The 25,708-nt window shown below is 42.9% G+C and overlaps 1 protein-coding gene across 1 annotated transcript in view; it reads right to left on the bottom strand.

The window, feature by feature from the left end:
* DNAAF9 (dynein axonemal assembly factor 9) overlaps positions 1–25,708 on the bottom strand; it is an 87,534-nt gene that overhangs the window by 11,128 nt on the left and 50,698 nt on the right. Inside the window, 12 exon segments of the mRNA XM_070756720.1 lie at positions 2,897–2,971; positions 4,010–4,116; positions 7,251–7,337; positions 9,460–9,595; positions 11,043–11,080; positions 12,468–12,593; positions 17,409–17,567; positions 18,147–18,235; positions 20,493–20,610; positions 21,701–21,799; positions 22,507–22,595; positions 24,282–24,428. Coding sequence (XP_070612821.1) covers positions 2,897–2,971; positions 4,010–4,116; positions 7,251–7,337; positions 9,460–9,595; positions 11,043–11,080; positions 12,468–12,593; positions 17,409–17,567; positions 18,147–18,235; positions 20,493–20,610; positions 21,701–21,799; positions 22,507–22,595; positions 24,282–24,428 — 1,270 coding nt within the window.

Genomic DNA, 25,708 nt, shown 5'->3' with positions numbered 1-25,708 from the left:
ATTATTATTATTATTATTATTATTATTATTATTATTATTATGTCAGTACAACACTGCAAACGAGATCACTATGCTGGATTTTGTTTTTCATCACCATCGGACGCTTCCCAAGCACCTAGGACTGTGTGATGTAGCGGCGAATTATGTTTGCCGATCCCAGTAAAGCGGCCTTTTATTTATTATTTGTTTGTTTGTTTGTTTGTTTGTTTGTTTGTTTGTTTGTTTACTTACTTACTTACTTACTTACTTACTTACTTACTTACTTATTTATTTATTTAGATTTGTATGCCGCCCCTCTCCGCAGACTCGGGGCGGCTCACAGCATAACATAACAGTTTGTAACAAATCCAAATATAATTTAAAACATTTAAAAGAACCCCATTTTGTTAACAAGCATACACTCAAACATCCCATACATAAAATGTGCATGCCCGGGGGAGGTGTTTCAGTTCCCCCATGCCTGACGACAGAGGTGGGTTTTAAGAAGTTTACGGAAGGCAGGGAGAGTAGGGGCAGTTCTAATCTCTGGGGGGAGTTGGTTCCAGAGAGTCGGGGCCGCCACAGAGAAGGCTCTTCCCCTGGGGCCCGCCAACCGACATTGTTTAGTTGACGGGACCCGGAGAAGGCCCACTCTGTGGGACCTAATTGGTCGCTGGGATTCGTGCGGTAGAAGGCGGTCTCGGAGATATTCTGGTCCAGTGCCATGAAGGGCTTTAAAGGTCATGACCAACACTTTGAATTGTGACCGGAAATTGATCGGCAGCCAATGCAAGCTGCGGAGTGATGTTGAAACATGGGCATACCTAGGTAGGCCCATGACTGCTCTCGCAGCTGCATTCTGCACGATCTGAAGTTTCCGAACACTTTTCAAAGGTAGCTCCATGTAGAGAGCATTACAGTAGTCGAACCTCGAGGTGATGAGGGCATGAGTGACTGTGAGCAATGAGCAATTGACAGATGGAGGTTTGGTCAATTCCAATGGTTTTCAAATGTCCGCTGAGATCCTTTGGCCCTGCGCCCAGCCTGCCAAGGACCACTGGGACCACTTTCACGGGCTTATGCCAGAGTCGTCGTAGCTCTATTTTTAGATCTTTGTATTTCGCTAATTATTATTATTATTATTATTATTATTATTATTATTATTATCATCATCTTATTTATTTATTTATTTATTTATTTATTTATTTATTTATTTATTTATTTATTTATTTATTTATTTATTTATTTATTTATTTATTTATTTATTTGATTTTTATTCCACCCTTCTCCTTCGACTCAGGTCGGCTTACAACATGTTAGCAATAGTGCTATTGCTAACATGTTGTAAGCCGCCCTGAGTCTAAGGAGAAGGGCGGCATAAAAATTGAATAAATAAATAATAAATAAATAAATAAATAGCACTTTTTAACAGAGCCAGCCTATTGCCCCCACAATCCAGGTCCTCCTTTGACCCACCTCGGAAGGATGGAAGGTTGAGTCAACCTTGAGCCGGTGGTGAGATTTGAAACGCTGACCTACAGATCTACACTCAGTGGCCTGCAGTACAGCACTCTACCTGCTGCGTCACCCCGGCTCACTTTCTCCAGGTGCTCTCAGGTATAAAACCCCAGACTCAGTAGCCATCAAGGTCCCGTCAGCCAAGACTGAGTGAGGCTCCCATCTCTTCTTAATACTAGCAAAAGCTTGGACTAGAGAGGTACCAATACCACTCTATAATTCCACTACTATATTGTTTTTATTATTGTTTTGAGCTACCCTGAGTCTTCGGAAAGGGGTGGCATACAAATGAAATGAAATGAAATGAAATCAAATAAATAAATAAATTAACCAACAAAGAAAGAAACAAACACATCAATCAATAATACCCTAGTTAGACGACGCCAAGTATACTGCATTCGTACTGTCACCACACTACAAAAAGGACATTGACACTATTTTTTTTAATAGGAAAGTGAACACAAGAACAAGGGGGCACAATCTGAGGTTAGTTGGGGGAACAATCAGAAGCAACGTGGAGAAAATATTATTTTACTGAAAGAGGAGTAGATGCTTGGAACAAACTTCCAGCAGACGTGGTTGCTAAATCCACAGTAACTGAATTGAAACATGCCTGGGATAAACATATAGTGGTTCCTCTATCTAAGAACACCTCTATTTACGAACTTTTCTAGATAAGAACCGGGTTTTCAAGATTTTTTTTGCCTCTTCTCAAGAACCATTTTCCACTTACAAACCCGAGGTTCTGAAACTGTAACTGGAAAAGGCAGGGAGAAGCCTCCGTGGGGCCTCTCTAGGAATCTCCTGGAGGAAACAGGGCCGGAAAAGGTGGGGAGATGCCTCTGTGCGGTCTCTCTAGGAATCTCCTGGGAGGAAACCGGGCCGAAAAAGGCAGAGAGAAGCTTCTGTGGGGCCTCTCTAGGAATTTCCTGGGAGGAAACAGGGCCTCCACCCTCCCTGTGGTTTCCCCAATCGCATGCATTATTTGCTTTTATATTGATTCCTATGGGAAAAATTGCTTCTTCTTACAAACCTTTCTACCTAAGACTCTGGTCACAGAACAAATTAAGTTCGTAAGTAGAGGTACCACTGTATATCCATCTAAGATAAAATCCATGAAATAGTATAAGGGCAGACTAGATGGACCATGAGGTCTTTTTCTGCCGTTAATCATCTATATTTCTAAAGGAAGTGCAGAGAGCAACCAGGATTATTAGGGACCTGGAGATTAAAACATACAAAGAGAGGTTGCAGCATCTCTTTTACCAGGAGATGGCGAGTTCCAGTCCCGTTCTAGGCATTAAAAAAACCGGTGACCTTGGGCCAGTCACTTTCTTTCAGTAATGTTCAAGGATAAAATAGTTCAGAAACAACGGTGAAGTTGAGGCTAAACAGTTACCTGAAAACTTGACTTTCCCAAAAATGTGGTATATGTTTCCAGAGAACGGACTCGATTTGTTAGATGACTTCAAACCTGTTTGAAAAGACAATATCGTGGTATTTATTTATTCCTTCATTCATTTATTCATTTATTAGATTTATAAGCTGCCCTTCTCTTCGTCGACTCAGGGAGGCTTACAGGAATAAAATACAATATAGCAATAAAGATAAATTAATTATGAACAGTAAAAAAAATTAAGAAAAATAAAAAAAACAGTATAAAACAATCACCCCTCATTCACACTACTGGTCGGAGTGAGAACTATTGCTCATGGCCCCAGGCCTGGCTACAAATCTTTGGAGGGAGTTGGTTCCAGAGGATGGAGCCACAACAGAGAAGGCTCTTCCCCGCAGATCTGCCAGTTGGCATTGTTTTTTGGGGTTTTTTTTAAATACATTTTTTATTGGTTTTGCACATAAGGTTACATAAAACAAACATAAAACAGTGCCCATCACCCGACTGACAATAACCATCACCACCACCACCAATTGCGGGGGGTTCAAATATTTACTAGATTATGTTCTTTTTCCCCCCCTTAGCTCTAATTTGCATTTGTTTACTATTCAAAGAGTGATTGGAGTTTATTGTTCACATTTTCGTCACAAATTCTACTCAACATATAATCTTTCACCTTGTTCCATCGCACCATCAGCTTCTCCAATTTATTTTCATCAAACTTGTTTAATCTCATTTCCATGATTTCAAAATGTACCAGTACCAGTTCTGTCATGTCCATTTTATAGGCTCTTTCCAACCCAATACCACTACTGCTTGAGGGCTTTCCAGTGCTGCAGTTTTTATTTCTTTAAAACCTCTTAGTTCTCTTTGTTTAGTTAATATCGCTATTTCTTTTGCAATTATCCAATTAATGTTTAGCATTTTATTTATTTCGTTCTGCACTTCCTTCCAAAATTTCTGAACTTCGACACACTCCCAGAACATATGCATGAAAATTCCTTTCCTTTGGCAACCATGCCAACAATTACCTTTCCCTTTCCCCTGGAAGTGTGCAAGTTGTGCTGGTGTATAATACCATTTATGTAAAATTTTTCTTCTCATCTGAGAATTTACCTTTACATTTGGCAGCAAAGCGCATTTTCTCCAAAGGGAGGTTAAACCACACACAAATTTGGACCATGGGGGGAAATACGGAACCGGCTCTAAATTTCCCATCAAACCTGAAAGGGGGAAAAATACGAACTATTTAAAGGAAAATATTTACCCTTAATAACCAATTGCTTATTGAAAATCAGGTAAATTGAATTAAAGGCTGATTTTACGGCTTTTGAACATTTTTAATAAAGCAGGCAGATTCCGCTTTCCAAACAGAGAAACGGCTGAAGGACAGAGCTATAGTCACAGAAAATACATTTTGACCAAAATTGTGTGCTTTGAGCTTGGCATGCATGCTAAAAAAGCATTAAATAATATTCTACATAGGTGTTGTGGCCTGTCCAGGCGGTTGTGGGGCAGTACCATTGGCCCTAGCGAGGAGGTCGGATAGGATTTGGTGTCAGAGGCTGAAAGCCAACCAGGGCACCTCCTCAGGTGAACATGACTCAAAAGAGGAGGAGCCTCTTTGGGATGCTAGGGCACGCAGGGCTGCTAGAAGGCAGGAGTGGCTATGCAAGAGGAGGTCTCTTCGTGAATAGAGCTGCATGCTAACTGGCCATGCCCTTAGACCAGTGATGACGGACCTATGGCATGGGTGCCACAGGTGGCACGCAGAGCCGTATCGGCTGACAGGCGAGCTGTTGCCCTATCTCAGCTCCAACATGCATGTGTGTTCCGGCCAGCTGATTTTTGGTTCACATAGAGGCTCTGGGAGGTGTTTTTGGCTTCCAGAGAGCCTCCGAGGAGATGGGCGAGGGCATTTCTACACTCCCCAGTTCCAGGAAAGCCTTTGGAGCCTGTGGAGGGAGAAACACGAGCCTACTAGGCCCACCAGAACATAGGAAACAGGCCATCTCCAGCCTCCGGAGGGCCTCCGGAGGGCCTCCGGGGTGCAGGGGAAGCTGTTTTTGCCCTCTCCAGGCATTGAATTATGGATATGGGCACTTGCACATGCGCGATAGTGCGCACTCATGCTATTTCAGCACCCAACGGAAAAAAGGTGCACTGCCTTAAACTATTTATGGCTTAGCCATATCACGATTCAGTGCAGAAGTCAACATCGTTCCCTTCCAGATGTCTTGTTCATCTCTCTCTCTCTCTCTCTCTCTCACTCAATCACTCTCTGATATTATTATTCAGCTTGTGATTTAAAAATGGGCATTCCTGCATCTAATGACCTCCGGGCTTTCTGCCAATCTTTTGTAAGTTTCAGAGAAGGATATCTGCTTGGACTCTGGCTAGTTGTTAAGAAATTAATTAGCAGCTGGCTCATCGAAAAGACTTATTTATGATTTCCTGAACTTTTTAAAAGACCCAATTGCTAAGAAAATATTAGGAGTAGTGTTTAAATTAGTTTGTGTGTGCATACTCCTTGGTGGGCTGGCCCCTGGGACAGAACAACAGGCGATAACACAAGCAAGTCCTGGACTTATGACCATAACAGCCCAAAATTTCCATCGCTAAGCAAAACAGTTGTTGTTTTTGTATCATCGCCTGTTGTGAGCTTTGCCCCATTTTATCACCTTTCTAACCACGGTTGTTAAGCAAGCCTCTGAAGTTGTTAAGTGAACCATGCAGTCTTTAAGCGAATCTGGCTTCTCCCATTGACAATCTGGGAAGGTTACATATGGTGAGCAGAGGACAATGGCATATTGCAACTGTCATAAGTACATGCCAGTTGCTAAGCGCCTCAATTTTGATCATGTGACTGTGGGATTTCCATGATGGTCGTAAATGTATATGAATATTTACTAAAAAAAAAATAGCTGTAAGTCGAGGACTCTTTATAGTTCTGCTTAACTTTGCCTGGTTTGAGAACAGATTAAGGCTACAAGTTGTTATTCTTCTTGAAATAAAAAAGATAGTTAAGGAATGTATGAAACATATGTGCACTTTAACACAGAACAGACAAAAAAAATTGCAACTTCATGCGATCATATAAACAGTGTGAGAAGGGTTCCAGATGTGCTGGCCCGAAGCTGGAAGGGCTGGGATCTTGAGCTTTGGAAACAGGGGAGAAGAAAAATTCCTAAAAATTCTTATCCCAACGGGGAAAAGGTTCCGTTTACCCTAATAAAAATGCATTTTGGGAAAACTGACATACACTAAGGTATTAACGTTACTGTATTTTTCGGTTTATAAGATGCACTTTTTTTGTCTCCCAAAAGGGGATGAAAATATCTTATAGACCGAATATTGCCGAAGTCTCTCCGCCTCCCCGCCGGCTATTTTTCTGCCTCCGCGTGCCTTGTTTTCAGGCCTTTTTTGGGCCCATTCTGGGGTCTTTTTTCAGCCCATTTTCGAGGCTTTTTCCGACTCGTTTTCAAGGCTTTTTGGTTCCCCCCCCCCCAAAAAAAGCCTCGAAAACAGGCAAAAAAAGCCTTTAATTTAATTTATTCGACTTCTATGCCGCTCAATGTTTACAACAATTAAAAACAATACAAAAGTACAATAAAAAGAAGTTGAACAACAGTAAATAAAACCCCATAAATAAAAAAGCCTCAAGAACAGGCCAAAAAAGTTGAAAAACAGGTCAAAAAAGACTCAAAAACAGGCCAAAAAAGGCCCCCAAACTTTTGTTGTTGTCGTTTTCGTCTTCAAAAATTAAGTGCGTCTTATTTTATTTATTTTATTTATTGTTAGAGTTGGAAGGGACCATGCGGGTCATCAAGTCCAACCCCTTGCCTGAGCAGGAACCCTATAGCATATAGTCAGGTGCGTCTTATAGTCAGAAAATGGTAATTAATGCGGAGGAGAATTAATGGCAATTAAGCAGGGGATAGGAATCCTCTTACATCAGGGCTTCTTCCCAAAGTTGCCAACTTTAAGACTTGTGTATTTCAACTCCCAGAATTCTACAGCCAGGAGGAATTCTGGGAGTTGAAGTTCGCAAGTCTTAAAGTTGCCAACTTTGGAAAGCCCCATTATAAAAACATTTTTCCCAGCTCAAATCTTAAGCCCAAGGAGAATATATCTGCTAAGCAAAGCTCCACATTGGCGATAGGAAGAGCATCAGGCCAGTAAACGCTCCGCTAGCTCCGTCCAGTTCCCCAAACTCCACCCCACAAGGGATTATGGGGTGATCAAATGATAGAGGGTGATGATTAAATGATTAAATGAAGTGTTGTTAAGTCAAGAACTCCCTGTATGCAAATTAAAAGTCATTGGCTCAAACATTTAGCCGAATGAAGATACTTACCAGCCGGGGTACATTAAATAGCGAGATGCCAACATCTGGGGGTCGGCGAAGCTGTTTTCGGAGAGAATTAGCTCAATGTCCTCATTCCTAGTGGGAGAGAATCAACATTTTATTGCATTTATTAATATTCAGTGAGGTTTTCTTTCCACGGGGCCTTCCAGCGGCCTTTATGAAACTTGATCTCTCTCTAAAACTGTTATTTTAGATTTTAATTACAGTGATACCTTGTCTTACAAACTTAATTGGTTCCGGGACGAGGTTTGTAAGGTGAAAAGTTTGTAAGACGAAACAGTGTTTCCCATAGGAATCAATGGAAAAGCGATTAATGCGTGCAAGCCCATAATTCACCCCTCTTGCCAGCCGAAGCCCCCGTTTTTGCGCTGCTGGGATTCCCCTGAGGCTCCCCTCCATGGGAAACCCCATCTCCAGACTTCCATTGCCAGCTGAAGCACCCGTTTTTGCACTGCTGGGATTCCCCTGAGGCTCCCCTCCATGGGAAACCCCACCTCCAGACTTCCGTTGCCAGCCGAAGCCCCCGTTTTTGCACTGCTGGGATTCCCCTGAGGCTCCCCTCCATGGGAAACCCCACCTTCGGACTTCCATTGCCAGCCGAAGCCCCCGTTTTTGCACTGCTGGGATTACCCTGAGGCTCCCCTCCATGGGAAACCCCACCTCCAGACTTCCATTGCCAGCCGAAGCCCCCGTTTTTGCACTGCTGGGATTCCCCTGAGGCTCCCCTCCATGGGAAACCCCACCTCCAGACTTCCATTGCCAGCCGAAGCCCCCGTTTTTGCACTGCTGGGATTCCCCTGAGGCTCCCCTCCATGGGAAACCCCACCTCCAGACTTCTGTGCTTTTGCGATGCTGCAGGGGAATCCCAGCATCGCAAAAACGAGCGCTTTGCTGCCAATGGAAGTCTGGAGGTGGGGTTTCCCAGCGAAGGGAGCATCAGTGAAATTGCAGCATCGCAAAAACACCGAAGTCCTTGAAACCCCACCTCCAGACCTCTGTGTTTTTGCAATGCTGCGATTTCACTGAGGCTCCCCTCGCTGGGAAACCCCACCTCCGGACTTCCGTTGCCAGCGAAGCGCCCGTTTTTGCGCTGCAGGATTCCCCTGCTGGGATTCCCCTGCAGCATCTCAAAAACACGGAAGTCCAGAGGTGGGGTTTCCCATAGAGGGGAGCCTCAGGGGAATCCCAGCAGCGCAAAAACGGGGGCTTCGCTGGCAACAGAAGTCCGGAGGCAGGGCATCCAAGCGGCGGCGATGGGTTTGTAACGTGAAAATAGTTTGTAAGAAGAGGCAAAAAAATCTTAAACCCTGGGTTTGTATCTCGAAAAGTGTGTATGATGAGAGGTTTGTAAGACGAGGTATCACTGTATTACCATGTATTGTTTGTTACCATGTATTGTTTTTATCACTGTTGTGAGCTGCCCCGAGTCTACAGAGAGGGGCGGCATACAAATCTAATAAATAATAATAATAACAGATACGCCTGCAGCTTCCAATTTTCCAATCAGCCCCTCAACTTCAAAGATCGTGTTAGGTGTCACGAAGGCCCAGAAGTGACATCAGATCCCAAGCTTTATGGAAAAGTTCATCCTTCCTTCCTGCGTTGAGTCCAGGCTACGAGACATGTTTTATCTGGTCCTTGGCTTACAAGGCTTATCATATTGATGACACTTATATTGCCATCCACCTCGCAGATAAGGTGCTTCTGGCTGGGGCTTCCACAATTAATAAAAAGATAAATACGGAAGCCATTAGATAGAGGAGAAGGTTCAAAACAATTGTTAACGAGTAAATTATGTTTGACATTGAAGATGTTTATAAAAAGCCATTGATCAGGCTGGGAAGAAAGAGATGGTGAGTTCTAGTCCTACATTAGGCATGAAAGACGGCTGGGAGACTTTGGGCCAATCACCAGGAGACGGTGAGTTCTAGTCCCGCCGTAGGCATGAAAGTTGGCTGGGAGACTTTGGGCCAATCACCAGGAGACGGTGAGTTCTAGTCCCGCCTTAGGCATGAAAGTTGGCTGGGAGACTTTGGGCCAATCACCAGGAGACGGTGAGTTCTAGTCCCGCCTTAGGCATGAAAGTTGGCTGGGAGACTTTGGGCCAATCACCAGGAGACGGTGAGTTCTAGTTCCGCCGTAGGCATGAAAGCCAGCTTCTTACATTTTTGGACTTTTCAAATGCTTTGTGGATTACCGGGTAACAATGCCGTTTTCTGCCAGGATAAAAGAGACGGCGGAGTTGGCAGCGCGGATGAGTTTCTGCAGCTGGACCAGGAGCGGGCTCCTCTGCTCGGTTGTATGGCTTGTAAACACCACGTTGCTCACTAAACCTGCCAAGGAAAAAAACGACATCAATGTAAGATAAACTTCCCCCCTCTTTGGCGTTGCAGAATGCCACTTTGTAAAACAGAACAATGGCCCTTCTAATGACTAATGGACTTCAACTCCCACAATTCCTCAGGTAGCTATGCTGAGTGGGGAATTCTGGGAGCTGAGGTCCACAGGTCATAAAAGGGACACCTTGGAAGGATGGAAGGCTGAGTCAACCTGGAGCTGCTAGTGAGATTTGAACTTCTGAACTACAGCTAGCAGTTAGCTGAACCAACCACTGCGCCACCCCAGCTCTAATCTATCTATCTATCTATCTATCTATCTATCTATCTATCTATCTATCTATCTATCTATCTATCTATCTTTCTATCTTTCTATCTATCTTTCTATCTATCTACATCCATCTATCTATCTATCTATCTATCTTTCTATCTATCTACATCCATCTGTCTGTCTATCTATCTATCTATCTATCTATCTATCTATATCTATCTATCTATCTTTCTATCTATCAATCTATCTATCTTTCTATCTATCTATCTAATCTATCTATATCTATCTATCTATCTACATCTATCTATCTATCTATCTATCTACATCTATCTATCTATCTATCTATCTATCTATATCTATCTATCTTTCTATCTATCTATCAATCTATCTATCTTTCTATCTATCTATCTAATCTATCTATATCTATCTATCTATCTATCTATCTATCTATCTATCTATCTATCTATCTATCTATTAGCAATAGCACTTATATACCGCTTCATAGTACTTTTACAGACCCCTCTAAGCAGTTTACAGACACAGCCTCTTGCCCCCAACAACCCAGATCCTCATTTTGTCCATCTTGGAAGGATGGAAGGCTGAGTCAACCTGGAGCCAGTAATGAGTCAACCTCGAGCCGCCCCGAATCTACGGAGAGGGGCGGCATACAAATCTAATTAATAATAACAATAATAACAATAACAACAACAACAACAACAACAATAATAATGAGATTTGAACTCCTGAACTACAGCCAGCAGTTAGCTGAAGGAGCCTGCAGTGCTGCCCCCTAACTACTGCGCCACCCCAGCTCGTATTATGGCTATAACTTCTTCAAACGGGCCTTCTAAAAGAGATGGCCGTTATCTCCAGATTGCATGGCTTGTGTTAACTGAGGACTATCGGCAGTGAAGGGCTACCAAATTTTTTACTACCACACTGTGAGCATGGCTTGTGCATTTTCTTTCAACATCTTTCTGTGCAAATTGGGTGTTCTGGGGTGGAGCTCTATTTTCGCTACCCCACTGCGTTACCCACCCCTGACTATGGGCATCACACTGCAGCATCCACGGAGAGGGGCAACATACAAATCCAATCAATCAATCAATCAATCAATCAATCAATCAATCTTTGGGAAGGTGTCCTACAAGCCAACTTTGGAGAAATACTGACCTTGCGAACACTGGTCCAGGAACTTGGGGAAAAGAAACCTGGAAAAAAGACAAGGGATGTGAACGTGGGAATATTTGTACTAAGAATTTTAGTCCAATAGGGAAGTTTCTTCTCAGGGGATCAAATTCAATCGTGCAGATTTTGACTTCTGTTAGGGAACATACTTCTTGGCCGGAAGCTCCCGGAATACGATGCGCAGGGCACAAGAGTTGCCGAATAAGGAACCTGTTTGGTTTAAGTCAGTGCTTGGGGGCCGTGAATATTTACACCTCTCACGGCTGAATGGCATGCATGTATGTTGACTGGATTGTTTGTGCTGGGGTTTTATCATTGGTGTTTTATCGTTCTAATGCAGTGGTACCTCTACCTAAGAAGGCCTCTACCTACGGACTTTTCTAGACAAGAACCGGGTGTTCAAGATTTTAGCCCCTTCTCAAGAACCATTTTCCACTTACAAACCCGAGCCAACGAAACTGTAACTGGAAAAGGCAGGGAGAAGCCTCCATGGGGCCTCTCTAGGAATCTCCTGGGAGGAAACAGAGCCGGAAAAGGCAGGGAAAAGCCTCTGTGGGGCCTCTCTAGGAATCTCCTGAAAGGAAACGGCCGGAAAAGGCGGGGAAAAGCCTCTGTGGGGCCTCTCTAGGAATCTCCTGGGAGGAAACAGAGTCAGAAAAGGCAGGGAAAAGCTTCTGTGGGGCCTCTCTAGGAATCTCCTGGGAGGAAACAGGGCCGGAAAAGGCGGGGAGAAACCTCTGTGGGGCCTCTCTAGGAATATCCTGGGAGGAAACAGGGCCGGAAAAAGCGGGGAGAAACCTCTGTGGGGCCTCTCTAGGAATCTCCTGAGAGGAAACAGGGCCGGAAAAAGCGGGGAGAAACCTCTGTGGGGCCTCTCTAGGAATCTCCTGGGAGGAAACAGGGCCTCCACCTTCCCTGTGGTTTCCCCAATCACACACATTATTTGCTTTTACATTGATTCCTATGGGAAAAATGGCTTCTTCTCACAAACTTTTCTACTTAAGAACCTGATCACACAACGAATTAAGTTTGTAAGTAGAGGTACCACTGTATTTATATTCGACTTCTTTTAATTATTGTAATTTGCATTTTTATATTTTTGTAACCGGCCAGAGTCCCATTGGGATTGGGTGGCATAGAAGTTGAACAAATGTATGTATGTATGCATGCATGCATGCATGCATGCATGTATGTATGTATGAATGAATGAATAAATAAATAAATAAATAATATTTGCTGCCTTGAGTTATTTGTAAAAAAATAATAAAAGATGGGATACAAATAAATAAATAAAATGAATAAAGAACCCCTTTCCCACAGCAGTCACCGTTTCTTACATGGGGAAAAATTAATCGACCCCTCCCTGACCTGCTAGAACAGGTAACTGGGGGTGGAAATGGGGGTGCGTACCTGTGTTCCATGTAAGAGCTGAGGGGCTCGACACATGTTGTGATGGAGCCAATCACAAAGGAGGCCTTCACCTCTGTGTCCGGGTGAGTCTGAAGGGCCTGGACAACGTCAATCACGTCGGTGTATCTGTGGAAGACATCGTGCAAAGTCAATTGGGGGGGGGGGGGAGGAGCCAGATTCGCTTAACGACCAAGTGATTGACTTCACAACTTCACAAGTGATATACAGTGTTTCCTGGACTTTCGCGGGTCCAACGTTCGCGAAAAGTCTATACCACAGGTTTTCAAAAAAATATTAATTAAAAAAATACTTTGTGGGTTTTTTTTCTATACCACGGTTTTTCCCACCCGATGACGTCATATGCCATCGCCAAACTTTCGTCCGCCTTTAATAAATATTTTTTTAAAATAAACTTTAATAAATAAACGTGGTGAGTAATAATCTAAATGGTTGCTAAGGGAATGGGAAATGGTAATTTAGGGGTTTAAAGTGTTAAGGGAAGGCTTGTGATACTGTCCATAGCCAAAATTAGTGTATTTACTTCCGCATCTCTACTTCGCCGAAATTTGACTTTTGCGGGCGGTCTCGGAATGCATCCCCCGCGAAAGTCAAGGGAACATTGTATATGCAGAGTAACCGCAGGAGGACTAGGTAAGGTACCAGAATATATCGTGGCAATTAATGAACCAGATAAATGACAAAGACACATTTGTAGGAAAAAACCTCTTCTGCCACAGTCATTTATATGCAGGAGCTATATTCAGCTTATTTACAGGTAGATATTCAACCAATCCAGGTTACAAGTAGATACTAAACCAATCCAGGTTTCTTCGTATCACTATTACTGCTCTACTCAATATTTAAATCACGCCTAAACTTCTCCAGCCAGCCAGCTAACAACCACCATGAACAGCAAATAACAGCAAATAACAGCTATCTCCTTCTCCTCCTTCTCCTCCTTGTTATCATTATCATCATCATCATCATAGAACATAGAAACATAGAAGACTGACGGCAGAAAAAGACCTACTGGTCCATCTAGTCTTGTCCCACTGATCAATTGTTCGGACTGTCAGGAAATTCCTCCTCGGTTCTAGGTTGCTTCTCTCCTTGTTTAGTTTCCACCCATTGCTTCTTGTTCTACCCTCAGCTGCTTTGGAGAATAGCTTGACTCCCTCTTCCTTAGGGCAGTCCCTCAAATATTTGAAGACTGCTATCATAGAAACATGGAAGACTGACGGCAGAAAAAGACCTCCTGGTCCATCTAGTCTGCCCTTATACTATTTCCTGTATTTTATCTTAGGGTGGATCTATGTTTATCCCAGGCATGTTTAAATTCAGTTACTGTGGATTTATCTACCACGTCTGCTGGAAGTTTGTTCCAAGGATCTACTACTCTTTCAGTAAAATAATATTTTCTCATGTTGCTTTGGATCTTTCCCCCAACTAACCTCAGATTGTGTCCCCTTGTTCTTGTGTTCACTTTCCTATTAAAAACACTTCCCTCCTGAACCTTATTTAACCCTTTGACATATTGAAATGTTTCTATCGTGTCCCCCCCTTTCCCTTCTGTCCTCCAGACTCTACAGATGGAGTTCATGAAGTCTTTCCTGATACGTTTTTTGCTTGAGACCTTCCACCATTCTTGTAGTGCAGTACTGCTGGCTGCCGGTGATCAGCGGAAGCAGCTTGCAGTACTGCACTCTAACCACTGCACCACCGAGGCTCTTAATTGGATGGCAAGTCCAGGACTAGAATTATAATTAGAATTCTTTATTGGCCAAGTGTGATTTGACACACAAGGAATTTGCCTTTGGTGCACACTTGTTATTACTACTTGTTATTACTTTCTTACAGCTGGACAGCTCCCTCCGATGTGATCTGTTCCAGATGTGCTCGAATGCAACCCAAATGTTGATTGAGAAGGGGGGAGAGAGCACTTTGGCCCAGCACATCTGGAAGGCATTGCATTGGGGACAGACAAATAAAGGCTCGGAGACCATCCGTACTTCAAATGCTGGATGCCCCCTGCAACAGCCTTGAGCAGAGGTCTTCAAACATGGCAACTTTAAGACTTGTGGACTTTAACTCCCAGAATTCTCCAGCCAGTTATGGACACAAGAGACATCCCCCCCCCCAAACACAACGACAGGAAGTCTCTTGCGATTGTAGACTTTAGGAGAAACCCATCCTTCCACCTCTCACAATACTAGACAACACAGTATCAACAGTAAAGACCTTCACATTTCTAGGTTCTATCATATCTCAAGACCTAAAATGGTCACCTAACATCGAAAACGTCATCAAAAAAGCATAACAAAGAATGTTCTTTCTGCACCAACTAAGGAAGCCCAAACTGCCCAAGGAGCTGCTGATCCAGTTCTACAGAAAAATCATTGAGTCTGTCATCTGCACCTCTATCACTGTCTGGTTTGGTGCTGCAACCCAACAAGACCGACACAGACTTCAGAGGAGAATCAGAACTGCAGAAAAAACAAGGGCTGCCAACCTGCCTTCCATTGAGGACTTGTATACTGCACGAGTCAAAAAGAGGGAGGTGAAAATATTGACTGACCCCTCACATCCTGGACATAAACTGTTTCAACTCCTACTCTCAAAACGTCGCTACAGAGCCCTGCACACCAAGACAACTAGACACAAGAACAGTTTTTTTCCCAAACGCCCTCACTCTGCTAAACAAATAATTCCCTCAACACTGTCAGAGTTTTTACTAAATCTGCACTTCTATTTCTACTAGTTTTTCTCATCATTCCTATCACCCATTTCCTCCCATGTTGACTGTATGACGGTAACTTATTGCTTATATCCTAAGATTTTTATTAATATTGCTTCTCTGTTGCTTATTTGACCCCTATGACAATCATTAAGTGTTGTAACACATGATTCTTGACAAATGTATCTTTTTTTAATGTATGCTGAGAGCATCTGCACCAAAGACAAATTCCTTGTGTGTCCAATCACACTTGGCCAATAATAATTCTATTCTATTCTATTCTATTTTTATTTATTAATTTATTGAGACCCAGTGAATCCAAAATGGGCCTAGGTCAGCAAGAGAACAAGGGTTTGGCCTTTGTTTAGAAACATAGAAACATAGAAGTCTGACGGCAGAAAAAGACCTCCTGGTCCATCTAGTCTGCCCTTATACTATTTCCTGTATTTCATCTTACAATGGATCTATGTTTCTCCCAGGCATGTTTAAATTCAGTTACTGTGGATTTACCAACCACGTCTGCTGGAAGTTTGTTCCAAGCATCTACTACTCTTTCAGTGAAATAATATTTTCTCACGTTGCTTTTGATCTTTCCCCCAACTAACTTCAGATTGTGTCCCCTTGTTCTTGTTTGTTTGTTTGTTTGTTTCTTTCCCTTCTCCAATCCTTCTTTTCGGCAGATGGGATACAGCCGTTGGATTTTGGGAAGGTCTCCCGAAAAAGTCTCTTTGGATCGTCCCAATCGCACACACGCGGTTTTTGAATGCATTTATTTATGTGCGGTTATTTGCCCACATCTGTCAAAGGCTCCCAGCCTAATTCTTAATTTCACACATTAATTTCGCCGAAAAGGCTATGGGTTGTGCTTGCTTCTAAAATTAGAAAGGCATTTTAGCTGAAGCAAAAAACTCTAAAGACTTTCTGAGGTCTCTTTCATGTTTAACAAAACACAGAATCAATGCATGCTTTTGACTTCACCTCAAAGTCTTTTAATAGATTAACACAATAATTGGGGGAAAAGATTTAAGACACTCCACCCAAGATACAATGCTGGACACATCCTTTTTTTTTTTTTTACTACTTATTGAGGCAATGTGATTTTAATCAAGAATAAGGCAATTGCTCCCTTGAGGAGCTTCTGACTGCTTACGAAAAATCCACAATATACCATATTTTTTGGAGTATAAGATGTGACTTTTAGCCCCTAAAAGAGGGTGGAAATGTCAGTACATCTTATACACAGAATTATAGCCATTTCTGGCCTCCAGAAGCCTCACCCCGTGTCCCATTTTTGTGAAAAATTAGCTCATTTTTCTCAAAAATGGGGTGCAGAGAGAGTTTGGGGGCCTGCAAAGTGCTCCTGGGGGCTTGGGGAAGGCAAAAACATCCCAATTTCTGCAAAAAATGAACATTTTTTTTTGCAAAAATGGGGGCATTTTTGCCTTCGCCAAGGAGCACTTTGCAGGCCTCCCAAACACTTTGCCCACCCAATTTTTGCAAAAAAGGGCAAAAAACGGGCCATTTAATTTGAAAAAAATGGGGGTGTTTTTGCCTTTCCCCAGTTCCCACCAGCACTGTGCAAGCTTCACAAACCCTCTGTGTGCCCCATTTTTTGCAAAAACAGATAGTTTTTTGTGAAAAACAGGTTCATTTTTGCAAAAAAAATGGGGCACGCAGAGACTTTGTAGTCCGAAAAATACAGTACTCATTATGTACATTAAAAACCAGTAGCTTACTATCAAACATCTCGTGTTTCATAAAATCCTTTTTTACCCCAGGCAGACAGACAGACAGACAGACAGATATTGTTTGATAGATGACAGTTAAATATTGATAGATAGATGATAGATAAAATAGAAATAGATTTAGATAGGATAGATAGACAGACAGACAGACAGACAGACAGACAGACAGACAGATAGATATTGATTGATAGATAGTTAAATATTGATAGATAGATGATAGATAAAATAGAAATAGATTTAGATAGGATAGATAGATAGATAGACAGACAGACAGACAGACAGACAGAAATTGATTGATAGATGACAGTTAAATATTGATAGATAGATAGATAAAATAGAAATAGATTTAGATAGGATAGAGAGATAGATAGACAGACAGACAGACAGATATTGATTGATAGATGACAGTTAAATATTGATAGATAGATGATAGATAAAATAGAAATGAATGAATCTTCTTACCCTTGAAGGACCACCAACAGCCTCATTTTCTTCCTGTGATAAGCAGAAGGCCGGCTGCTTCGGCTGCGCTGAGATTCAAGGACCCCAGAGAGGTATTTCTGGAAGTGGGCAGCGCTGAAGCATTGAGGACTGTCCATGGTTTGGCGATAAACGAGCCACCTGAAGGGAAGGAAGATGGGTGAGTTACTGCCCTCACCCCAGCCTGCTCCACTTAGAAACATAGAAACATAGAAGACTGACGGCAGAAAAAGACCTCATCTAGTCTGCCCTTATACTATTTCCTATATTTTTATCTTACGATGGATCTATGTTTATCCCAGGCAGGTTTAAATTCAGTTCCTGTGGATTTATCAATATCAATATCTTTTTGTAGGTGAGGTCTCCAGAACTAGACACAGTATTATTCCAGAAGGCCGACTCTGTGGGACCTAACTGGCCGCTGGGATTCGTGCGGCAGAAGGCGGTCCCTGAGATAATCTGGTCCGGTGCCATGAATGGCTTTATAGGTCATAACCAACACTTCGAATTGTGACCAGAAACTGATCGACAACCAATGCAGACTGCGGAGTGTTGGTGTGACATGCCTACATTTTGCACGATGTTTTGGGGACCAACGTCCTTTCTGGGTGATCTCTCAGACCATGAGGTGTTAAGACTGCCCAGGACTTCAGCTAAACGTAAGTTTCAATCAACCATCAAGAAAGGACCAAATAAATGAATAAATCGGGTTCTACCAACCTTCCATATTCTTTGTTAAATGTGACCAAAAATGAGCATAATTCACTTGATTGGCACCCAGGGAGACCCGTCAAGATAGTAATCACCACCTTAAAAGAGAAAGCAATGTTAAAATTATGAAATTGTCATAGTTTTTGGAAAAAACAATTATGGACTAGAACATAAGAACATAAGAAGGCCAAAGCCCATTGAGTCCAGCATTCTGTGGCCCACAGTGGCCCACCAATTGTCCATGGGGATCTTGAGCAGAAAGAGAAGGCAAGACCCTCCCTTTCCCTTGACCCCCAACTAATGTTCCCCAAGGGAACCCTGCCTGCGTCAACCAACATAGAGGCGGCACATGGACATCCGTTTCTATAACCACCAATACACTTGGCATCCCTGAATCTGTCTCATCCTGCCTTGAAGCTCTCCAGGCTGACAGCTGTCACGGCCTCTTCTGGAAGTGAATTCCATCAACCAAGGACCCTCTGGGTGAAGAAATATTCAATTTATTTGTCCCCACTTTCTTACCTATGAGCTTTAGGGAGGGCCCCCTCGTCCTAGGATTGTGGGATAGAGAAAAGAATTTCCTCTATCCACCTTTTCTATCCAATGCAGGATTTTATGCACTTCGATCAAGTCCCCCCTTCAACGCCGTCTTTCAAGGCTGAAGAGACCAAGGCGTTGCAACCTGGTTTCATAAGGGAGGGGCTCCATTTCCTTGATCATTCTTGTTGCCCTTTTTTGCACCTTTCCCAGTTCCATTATATCCTCCTTGAGATGCGGTGACCAGAACTGTACACAGGACTCCAAGTGTGGTCCCTCCATCGACTCTCACTGCTTAGGCTCAGGACTCATGATTTTAAATTGGAAGAAGCGGCTCCAGAGCTGTGGAATATCGGTCTCAAGGAGACACCAAATCAAGAGTCTACCAAGCCATAAGGCTGATCAAAAAGAGCGGCAGAGGGACTGCTGGGACAGTTAGAAGAGAAGGATCTTGAAAACCCTATAATAACAGGCACTATCTAACAAAACGAAATTCAATGGTGAAAAAAGTCAAGTTCTACATTTACGCAAGAAAAACAAAATGCACAGATACAGTATATGTAGTAACTGTGAGAGGGAACTTGGAGTCCTAGTGGACAAACATTTAAACAGTCAACGAAGCAGTGGAAGTGATGTGCCGGTGCCTGGAGGCTGTTGGGGCCTGGATGGGTGTCAACAGACTCAAACTCAACCCTGATAAGACGGAGTGGCTGTGGGTTTTGCCTCCCAAGGACAATTCCATCTGTCCGTCCATCACCCTTGGGGTGGAATTATTGACCCCCTCGGAGAGGGGCCGCAACTTGGGCGTCCTCCTCGATCCACAGCTCACATTAGAGAAACATCTTTCAGCTGTGGCGTGGGGGGCGTTTGCCCAGGTTCGCCTGGTGCACCAGTTGCGGCCCTATTTGGACCGGGAGTCACTGCTCACAGTCACTCATGCCCTCATCACCTCGAGGTTCGACTACTGTAATGCTCTCTACATGGGGCTACCTTTGAAAAGTGTTCAGAAACTTCAGATCGTGCAGAATGCAGCTGCGAGAGCAGTCATGGGCTTCCCCAAATATGCCCATGTTACTCCAACATTCCGCAGTCTGCAGTTTCCGGTCACAATTCAAAGTGTTGGTCATCACCTATAAAGCCCTTCATGGCACCGGACCAGGATATCTGCAAGACCGCCTTCTGCTGCACGAATCCCAGCGACCGGTCAGGTCCCACAGAGTTGGTCTTCTCCGGGTCCCATCGACTAAACAATGTCGTCTGGCGGGACCCAGGGGAAGAGCCTTCTCTGTGGCGGCCCTGACGCTCTGGAATCAGCTCCCTCCAGAGATTAGAACTGCCCCCACCCTCCTTGCCTTTCATAAACTCCTTAAAACCCACCTCTGTCGTCAAGCGTGGGGGAACTGAGACATCTCCCCCTGCCTCTGTACTTTTAGTGCATGATATGACTGTATGTATGTTTTTTATATTGGGGTTCCTTGCTTTTAGATTTTAAATGTACAAGTGTTATTTTAATTTTGAATTATTAGATTTGTCAATGTATATTGTTTTTGTCACTGCTGCGACCCGCCCCCAGTCTGCGGAGAGGGATGGCATACAAATCTAATAAATAATAATAAATAATAAAAATAGGAGCCAGCTGTGTGCAGCAGCTGCCAAAAAAGCCAACACAGTTCTAGGCTGCATCAACAGAGGGACAGAATCAAGATCACGCAAAGTGTTAATACCACTTTATAAGGTCACACTTGGAATACGGCATTCAGTTTTGGTCACCACAATGCAAAAAGGATGTTGAGACTCTAGGAAAAGTGGCCACCTTACCTTATCATTCTCTTTCTCGTTATTAGGAACGTCCTCTGTCTGTTGCAGAAGCACTGGCAGATGCAACCTCATCACTGGTTCTTGGCTCACGCTACTGATAGTAAAGTGCTGTAGAAAACTTTGGAGAAATAAGCAGGGTCAGAATTAGTCCACTTCATTGTCCTCACATTCAGTCTTTTTGCTTTTTTGGAGGGAGGGAGGGAGTCTGCGAAAACCTTCTTTACGTCCACGTAGACCAGCCAAGATGCAGCTGAACTATTCTGAGAAGGCTTCACGTTCTAATGACCGTGTCCAACCAATCTTTCTCAATCTTGGCAACTTGGGTGGACTTCCACTCCCAGAATTCTCCAGTCAGCTGTATTCTGGGAAAGGAAGTCCACCCATTTTCAAGGTGCCAAGATTAAGGAACACTGGTCCAACCCAAGCCCGGACCATGTGGTCAACCCTGACTGATCACAAGAAACTTGTCTACCATATCTTGGAAGCTTGGACTGATTTTGGACTATTTTTCTGTGTGCTCCTATTTATCTACGGAGACGGGTGGCATACAAATCCAATAAATAAATAAATAAATAAATAAGTAAGTAAGTAAGTAAGTAAGTAAGTAAGTAAGTAAGTAAGTAAGTAAGTAAGTAAATAAAACCCAATCATTCAAACAAGCGTCTGAGACCCTTTTCTGCCTTGTATTCTTTGGTTATCTCTTGACCTTGAATTAACTGAATTACCACTGCCACCACATGAGTCTAAGGAATAGGATGAGTGTAAGGAATAGGGCAGCATACAAATCAATCAATCAATCAATCAAACAAACAAACAAACAAACAAACAAACAACAATCTTGTTAATAATTTGAATGAAAGGCAATCCGGGAATTTCAATGTTGAAAATGGAGGGGTTTTTCCCCCTTCTGCAAAACATTTTACTTCTGATCCAAGAAGCTGCTTTAGATGAGATGAGAAGTGAAATGTTTTCAAAGGAAGATCCAAGAAAATCTAGTTGCCTTTTGGTAAAAGCACCTTTGGGACAATATGACCTGGATGATTGAGAATCTCCAACAGACAATGGGAAGGAGGCTGGAGATTGCAGCTGAGCAATGGTAGGAGGGCCACAAATGACCTACCCATGTTACAATTAAAAGTGTCACAGCTGGACCTCTGTGGGATGATCTGGATTTGGCTCAGAACGAAGGAATTGTGGGGAGGTCTCACCTGGCCAGGTCTGGGAGGCTGGTAAGCAGTCTTACTTGGTTCCATCGTTCTCCAGCAGGATAAGACAAGACTTCAAAGAGCTTTTGCATGTTGGAATGTCTAAAAAGGAGGACACGGATGAATGGTTTAGCCCTTACAACTCACGTCAACACAAAAGTATAAAGATACAACTAGGTCTTAGTGTCTTAAACCAAAGGGTCTCCAACCTTGGCCACTTTAAAGACTTGTGGACTTTAACTCCCAGAATTCCCCATCCAGCATAAGCAGGCTGGGGACTTCTGGGAGCTGAAGTCCAGGGATCTTACAATTGGCTGGCTAGGGAATTCTGGGCACTGAAGTCCATAGGTTTTAAAGAATTCTGGGAGTTGAAGTCCACAGCTATTAAAGTGACCAAGGTTGTACACCTCTGCCTTAAACACTTTACTGGGATCGGCAAACATAATTCGCCGCTACATCACGCAGTCCTAGGTGCTTGGGAAGCGCCCGACTGGAGATGAAATAAGAAATCCAGCATAGTGATCTCGTTTGCTGTGTTGCATTGAAATAATAATAATAATAATAATAATAATAATAATAACAACAATAACAACAACAACAACAATAATACCACTGTATTGGTTCGGTCAACCAGATGGAAAATTTAACATCCAGGTCATCCGAACCGGCTAAATCCCACCGCTGGTGGTAAGTCTACAAGAAGGTCAAGTCTTTCATCTCAACTGCTTCCCCACAAGACCTCCTCCCTGCTTTGTCTTGAATGCTGCTTGTGCAATTAAAAGAATGGGAGTAAAAAGCCACCCGCTTACAATCTCTCCTGCTCTGCAGACAGGCAATCATCCTGGATCGTTTTTAACGTGACTCCCGATTTTCCCTGTTGCTGCCAGGCGGAAAAGACCTGCAATGATAAAGGAGGTGTAACTCACACAATTTCACGAGGCAGATCACTGTTTAAATGAAGCTTGAAGAGGGCGAACCCATCCCGTCGGTTACCGGTAAAATGCTGGGTACCGAAATAGAAACATAGAAGTCTGACGGCAGAAAAAGACCTCATGGTCCATCTAGTCTGCCCTTATACTATTTCCTGTATTTTATCTTACAATGGATCTATGTTTATCCCAGGCATGTTTAAATTCAGTGACTGTGGATTTACCAACCACGTCTGCTGGAAGTTTGTTCCAAGGATCTACTATTCTTTCAGTGAAATAATATTTTCTCACGTTGCTTTTGATCTTTCCCCCAACTAACTTCAGATTGTGCCCCCTTGTTCTTGTGTTCACTTTCCTATTAAAAACACTTCCCTCCTGAACCTTATTTAACCCTTTAACATATTTAAATATAATTAAAAATTGGCTGGTTGGGAGCAGATCGGTTTTATCTACGATATCCTGCAGTAGGTTTGTTAAAGTTCTGCACAGTGGGATTTTGTGGAATCGGTAGTTTGATTGACTTCGTTTTGATCTCAATGCAGATCGTGGGCCCTTCTGACGGTTCTAACTGCATAATAGATTATTATGGTGCAAGGCTTACCAGACTGAGTATTACGAATGATACATATAGAAAACCTCAAATGTACCCTTAATATTGCCAGTAAGTTTCTTAATCTGAATATTAAAAAGTGTTGTCTTTGAGCAATAAAGCTATTTCTGTAAAAAAAAAAAAAATCTCTCTTATCAGTATCCTTTAGTAATTATTGATCGTGCTTCCTGACATCGACAAGGCTGGTCATTGCTTTGCTAATACCTGTACAGGTCTACAGAAATATTTTTTGGTAATCATTGCAGTTGACCTTGTACTTTTCTGAATCATATTTTTCTTCCCATTTCAAAAACGTATATAGTTTTTCTGTAGCAGATGTTGAACCCTCTAACGTATTTAAATGTTTCGATCATGTCCCCCCTTTCCCTTCTGTCCTCCAGACTCTACAGATTGAGCTCATGAAGTCTTTCCTGATCAGTTTTTCCAAGTTTGTTCCAAGCATCTACTACTCTTTCAGTCAAATTATATTTTCTCACGTTGCTTCTGATCTTTCCCCCAAATAACCTCAGATTGTGTCCCCTTGTTCTTGTGTTCACTTTCCTATTAAAAACACTTCCCTCCTGAACCTTATTTAACCCTTGAACATATTTAAATGTTTCGATCCTGTTCCCCCTTTTCCTTCTGTCCTCCAGACTCTACAGATTGAGTTCATGAAGTCTTTCCTGATGAGTTTTATGCTTGAGACCTTCCACCGTTTTTGTAGCCCGTCTTTGGACCCCTTCAATTTTATCAATATCTTTTTGTAGGTGAAGGTCTCCAGAACTGGACACAGTATTATTCCCAATGTGGTCTCACCAGCGCTCTATACAGCAGGATCACAATCTCCCTCTTCCTGCTTGTAATACTTCTAGCTATGCAGCCAAGCCTTCTACTCGCTTTCCCTACCATCTGACTGCACTGTTCACCTATTTGGAGACTTTCATGAATCACTATCCCTAAGTCCTTCTCTTCTGAAGTTTTTGCTAACACAGAACTGCCAATGCAATACATAAACCAAACTGCCAATGCAGCACATAAACCAAACACCGAGCATGGCTCGCGTTACCTGGGAATAGAAAGCTTTATAAAGGGCTGACTTTGGGAAGACCGCGATCATCAGGACGTTGTTTGGGGTGTGCAGCTGGACTGGCAAATGAGGAAGCAGAGAAGGCTTGTAGCCTATAAAAAGCGAGGCAACCACACTGGTGGAATCCTGAAATACAAAGGAGACAAAAAAAAAAGAGAGAGATTTTGATATAAATTAAAGCAAGGAGGAAGTTTATCATCCCTCTTTTTGATCCTTGGGTCTTCAGCGTGGAGTTGGCTTTTAAACTGAACAAACTCAAGAAAACTAAGATCATGTTGCTTTTGATCTTTCCCCAACTAACGTCAGATTTATTTATTTATTTATTTATTTATTTATTTATTTATTTATTTAGATTTGATTTGATTTGATTTGATTTGATTTGATTTGTATGCCGCCCCTCTCCGCAGACTCCCCTTGTGTCCCCTTGTTCTTGTGTTCACTTTCCTATTAAAAACCCTTCCCTCCTGGACCTTATTTAACCCTTGAACATATTTAAATGTTTCGATCCTGTCCCCCCTTTCCCTTCTGTCCTCCAGACTATACAGATTGAGTCCATGAAGTCTTTCCTGATACGTTTTATGCTTAAGACCTTCCACCATTTTTGTAGCCCGTCTTTGGACCCGTTCAATTTTATCCATTTCTTTTTGTAGGTGAGGTCTCCAGAACTGGACACAGTATTATTCCAAATGTGGTCTCACCAGTGCTCTATATAGCGGGATCATAATCTCCCTCTTCCTGCTTGTGATACCTCTAGCTATGCGACCAAGCATCCTACTTGCTTTCCCTACTGCCCGACCACTTTTCAACTGCCCGACCACACACACCTCTCTCTTACACACACTCACAGACAGAGATATTTCATGACCCAACTAGGTAACATCATCAGTGCTAGAAGGGTTTGAGGAGGAGGAGGAGGAAAACTGTGGGGTCCTTGTTGCTCTCTGAGTTTGGCTCTTTTCTTGCAGGCGTTTCATAACCCATCTAGGTAAGATCATCAGGGCTAGAAAGCAGGGAGACTTGCAGAGGAGAAGGAGAAGGAGAAGAAGAAGAGGAGGAGGAGGAGGAGGAGGAGGAGGAGGAGAGAATTGTGAGGTCCCTGGGGCTCTCTGAGCTTGATGCCTTCCTTGCCGACATCTCATGACCCACCTAACAACATCAGCTCTAAGAACATCTCGGTTATTATTCCAGGCGATAGGAATAGGGGCCTCCTCCTTGAGCCCCTGCAGCAATTCGGCTGAAATCTGACGTGTATTCAAAGAGTCTCGATGGATAAAACTAAGTTGGCTGGAGCCACACATCTTTTCCTAGATGCCTCTCTCTCTCTCGAATGTAAAAAAATAAGGTCCAGGAGGGAAGTGTTTTTAATAGGAAAGTGAACACAAGAACAAGGGGGCACAATCTGAGGT

The sequence above is a fragment of the Erythrolamprus reginae genome, chromosome 7 (genome assembly GCF_031021105.1).
Source record: "Erythrolamprus reginae isolate rEryReg1 chromosome 7, rEryReg1.hap1, whole genome shotgun sequence".
Taxonomy (NCBI): Eukaryota; Metazoa; Chordata; class Lepidosauria; order Squamata; family Dipsadidae; genus Erythrolamprus; species Erythrolamprus reginae.
Note: the sequence above shows the minus strand (reverse complement) of the source record. Positions and strands in the feature narration are given on the sequence as shown.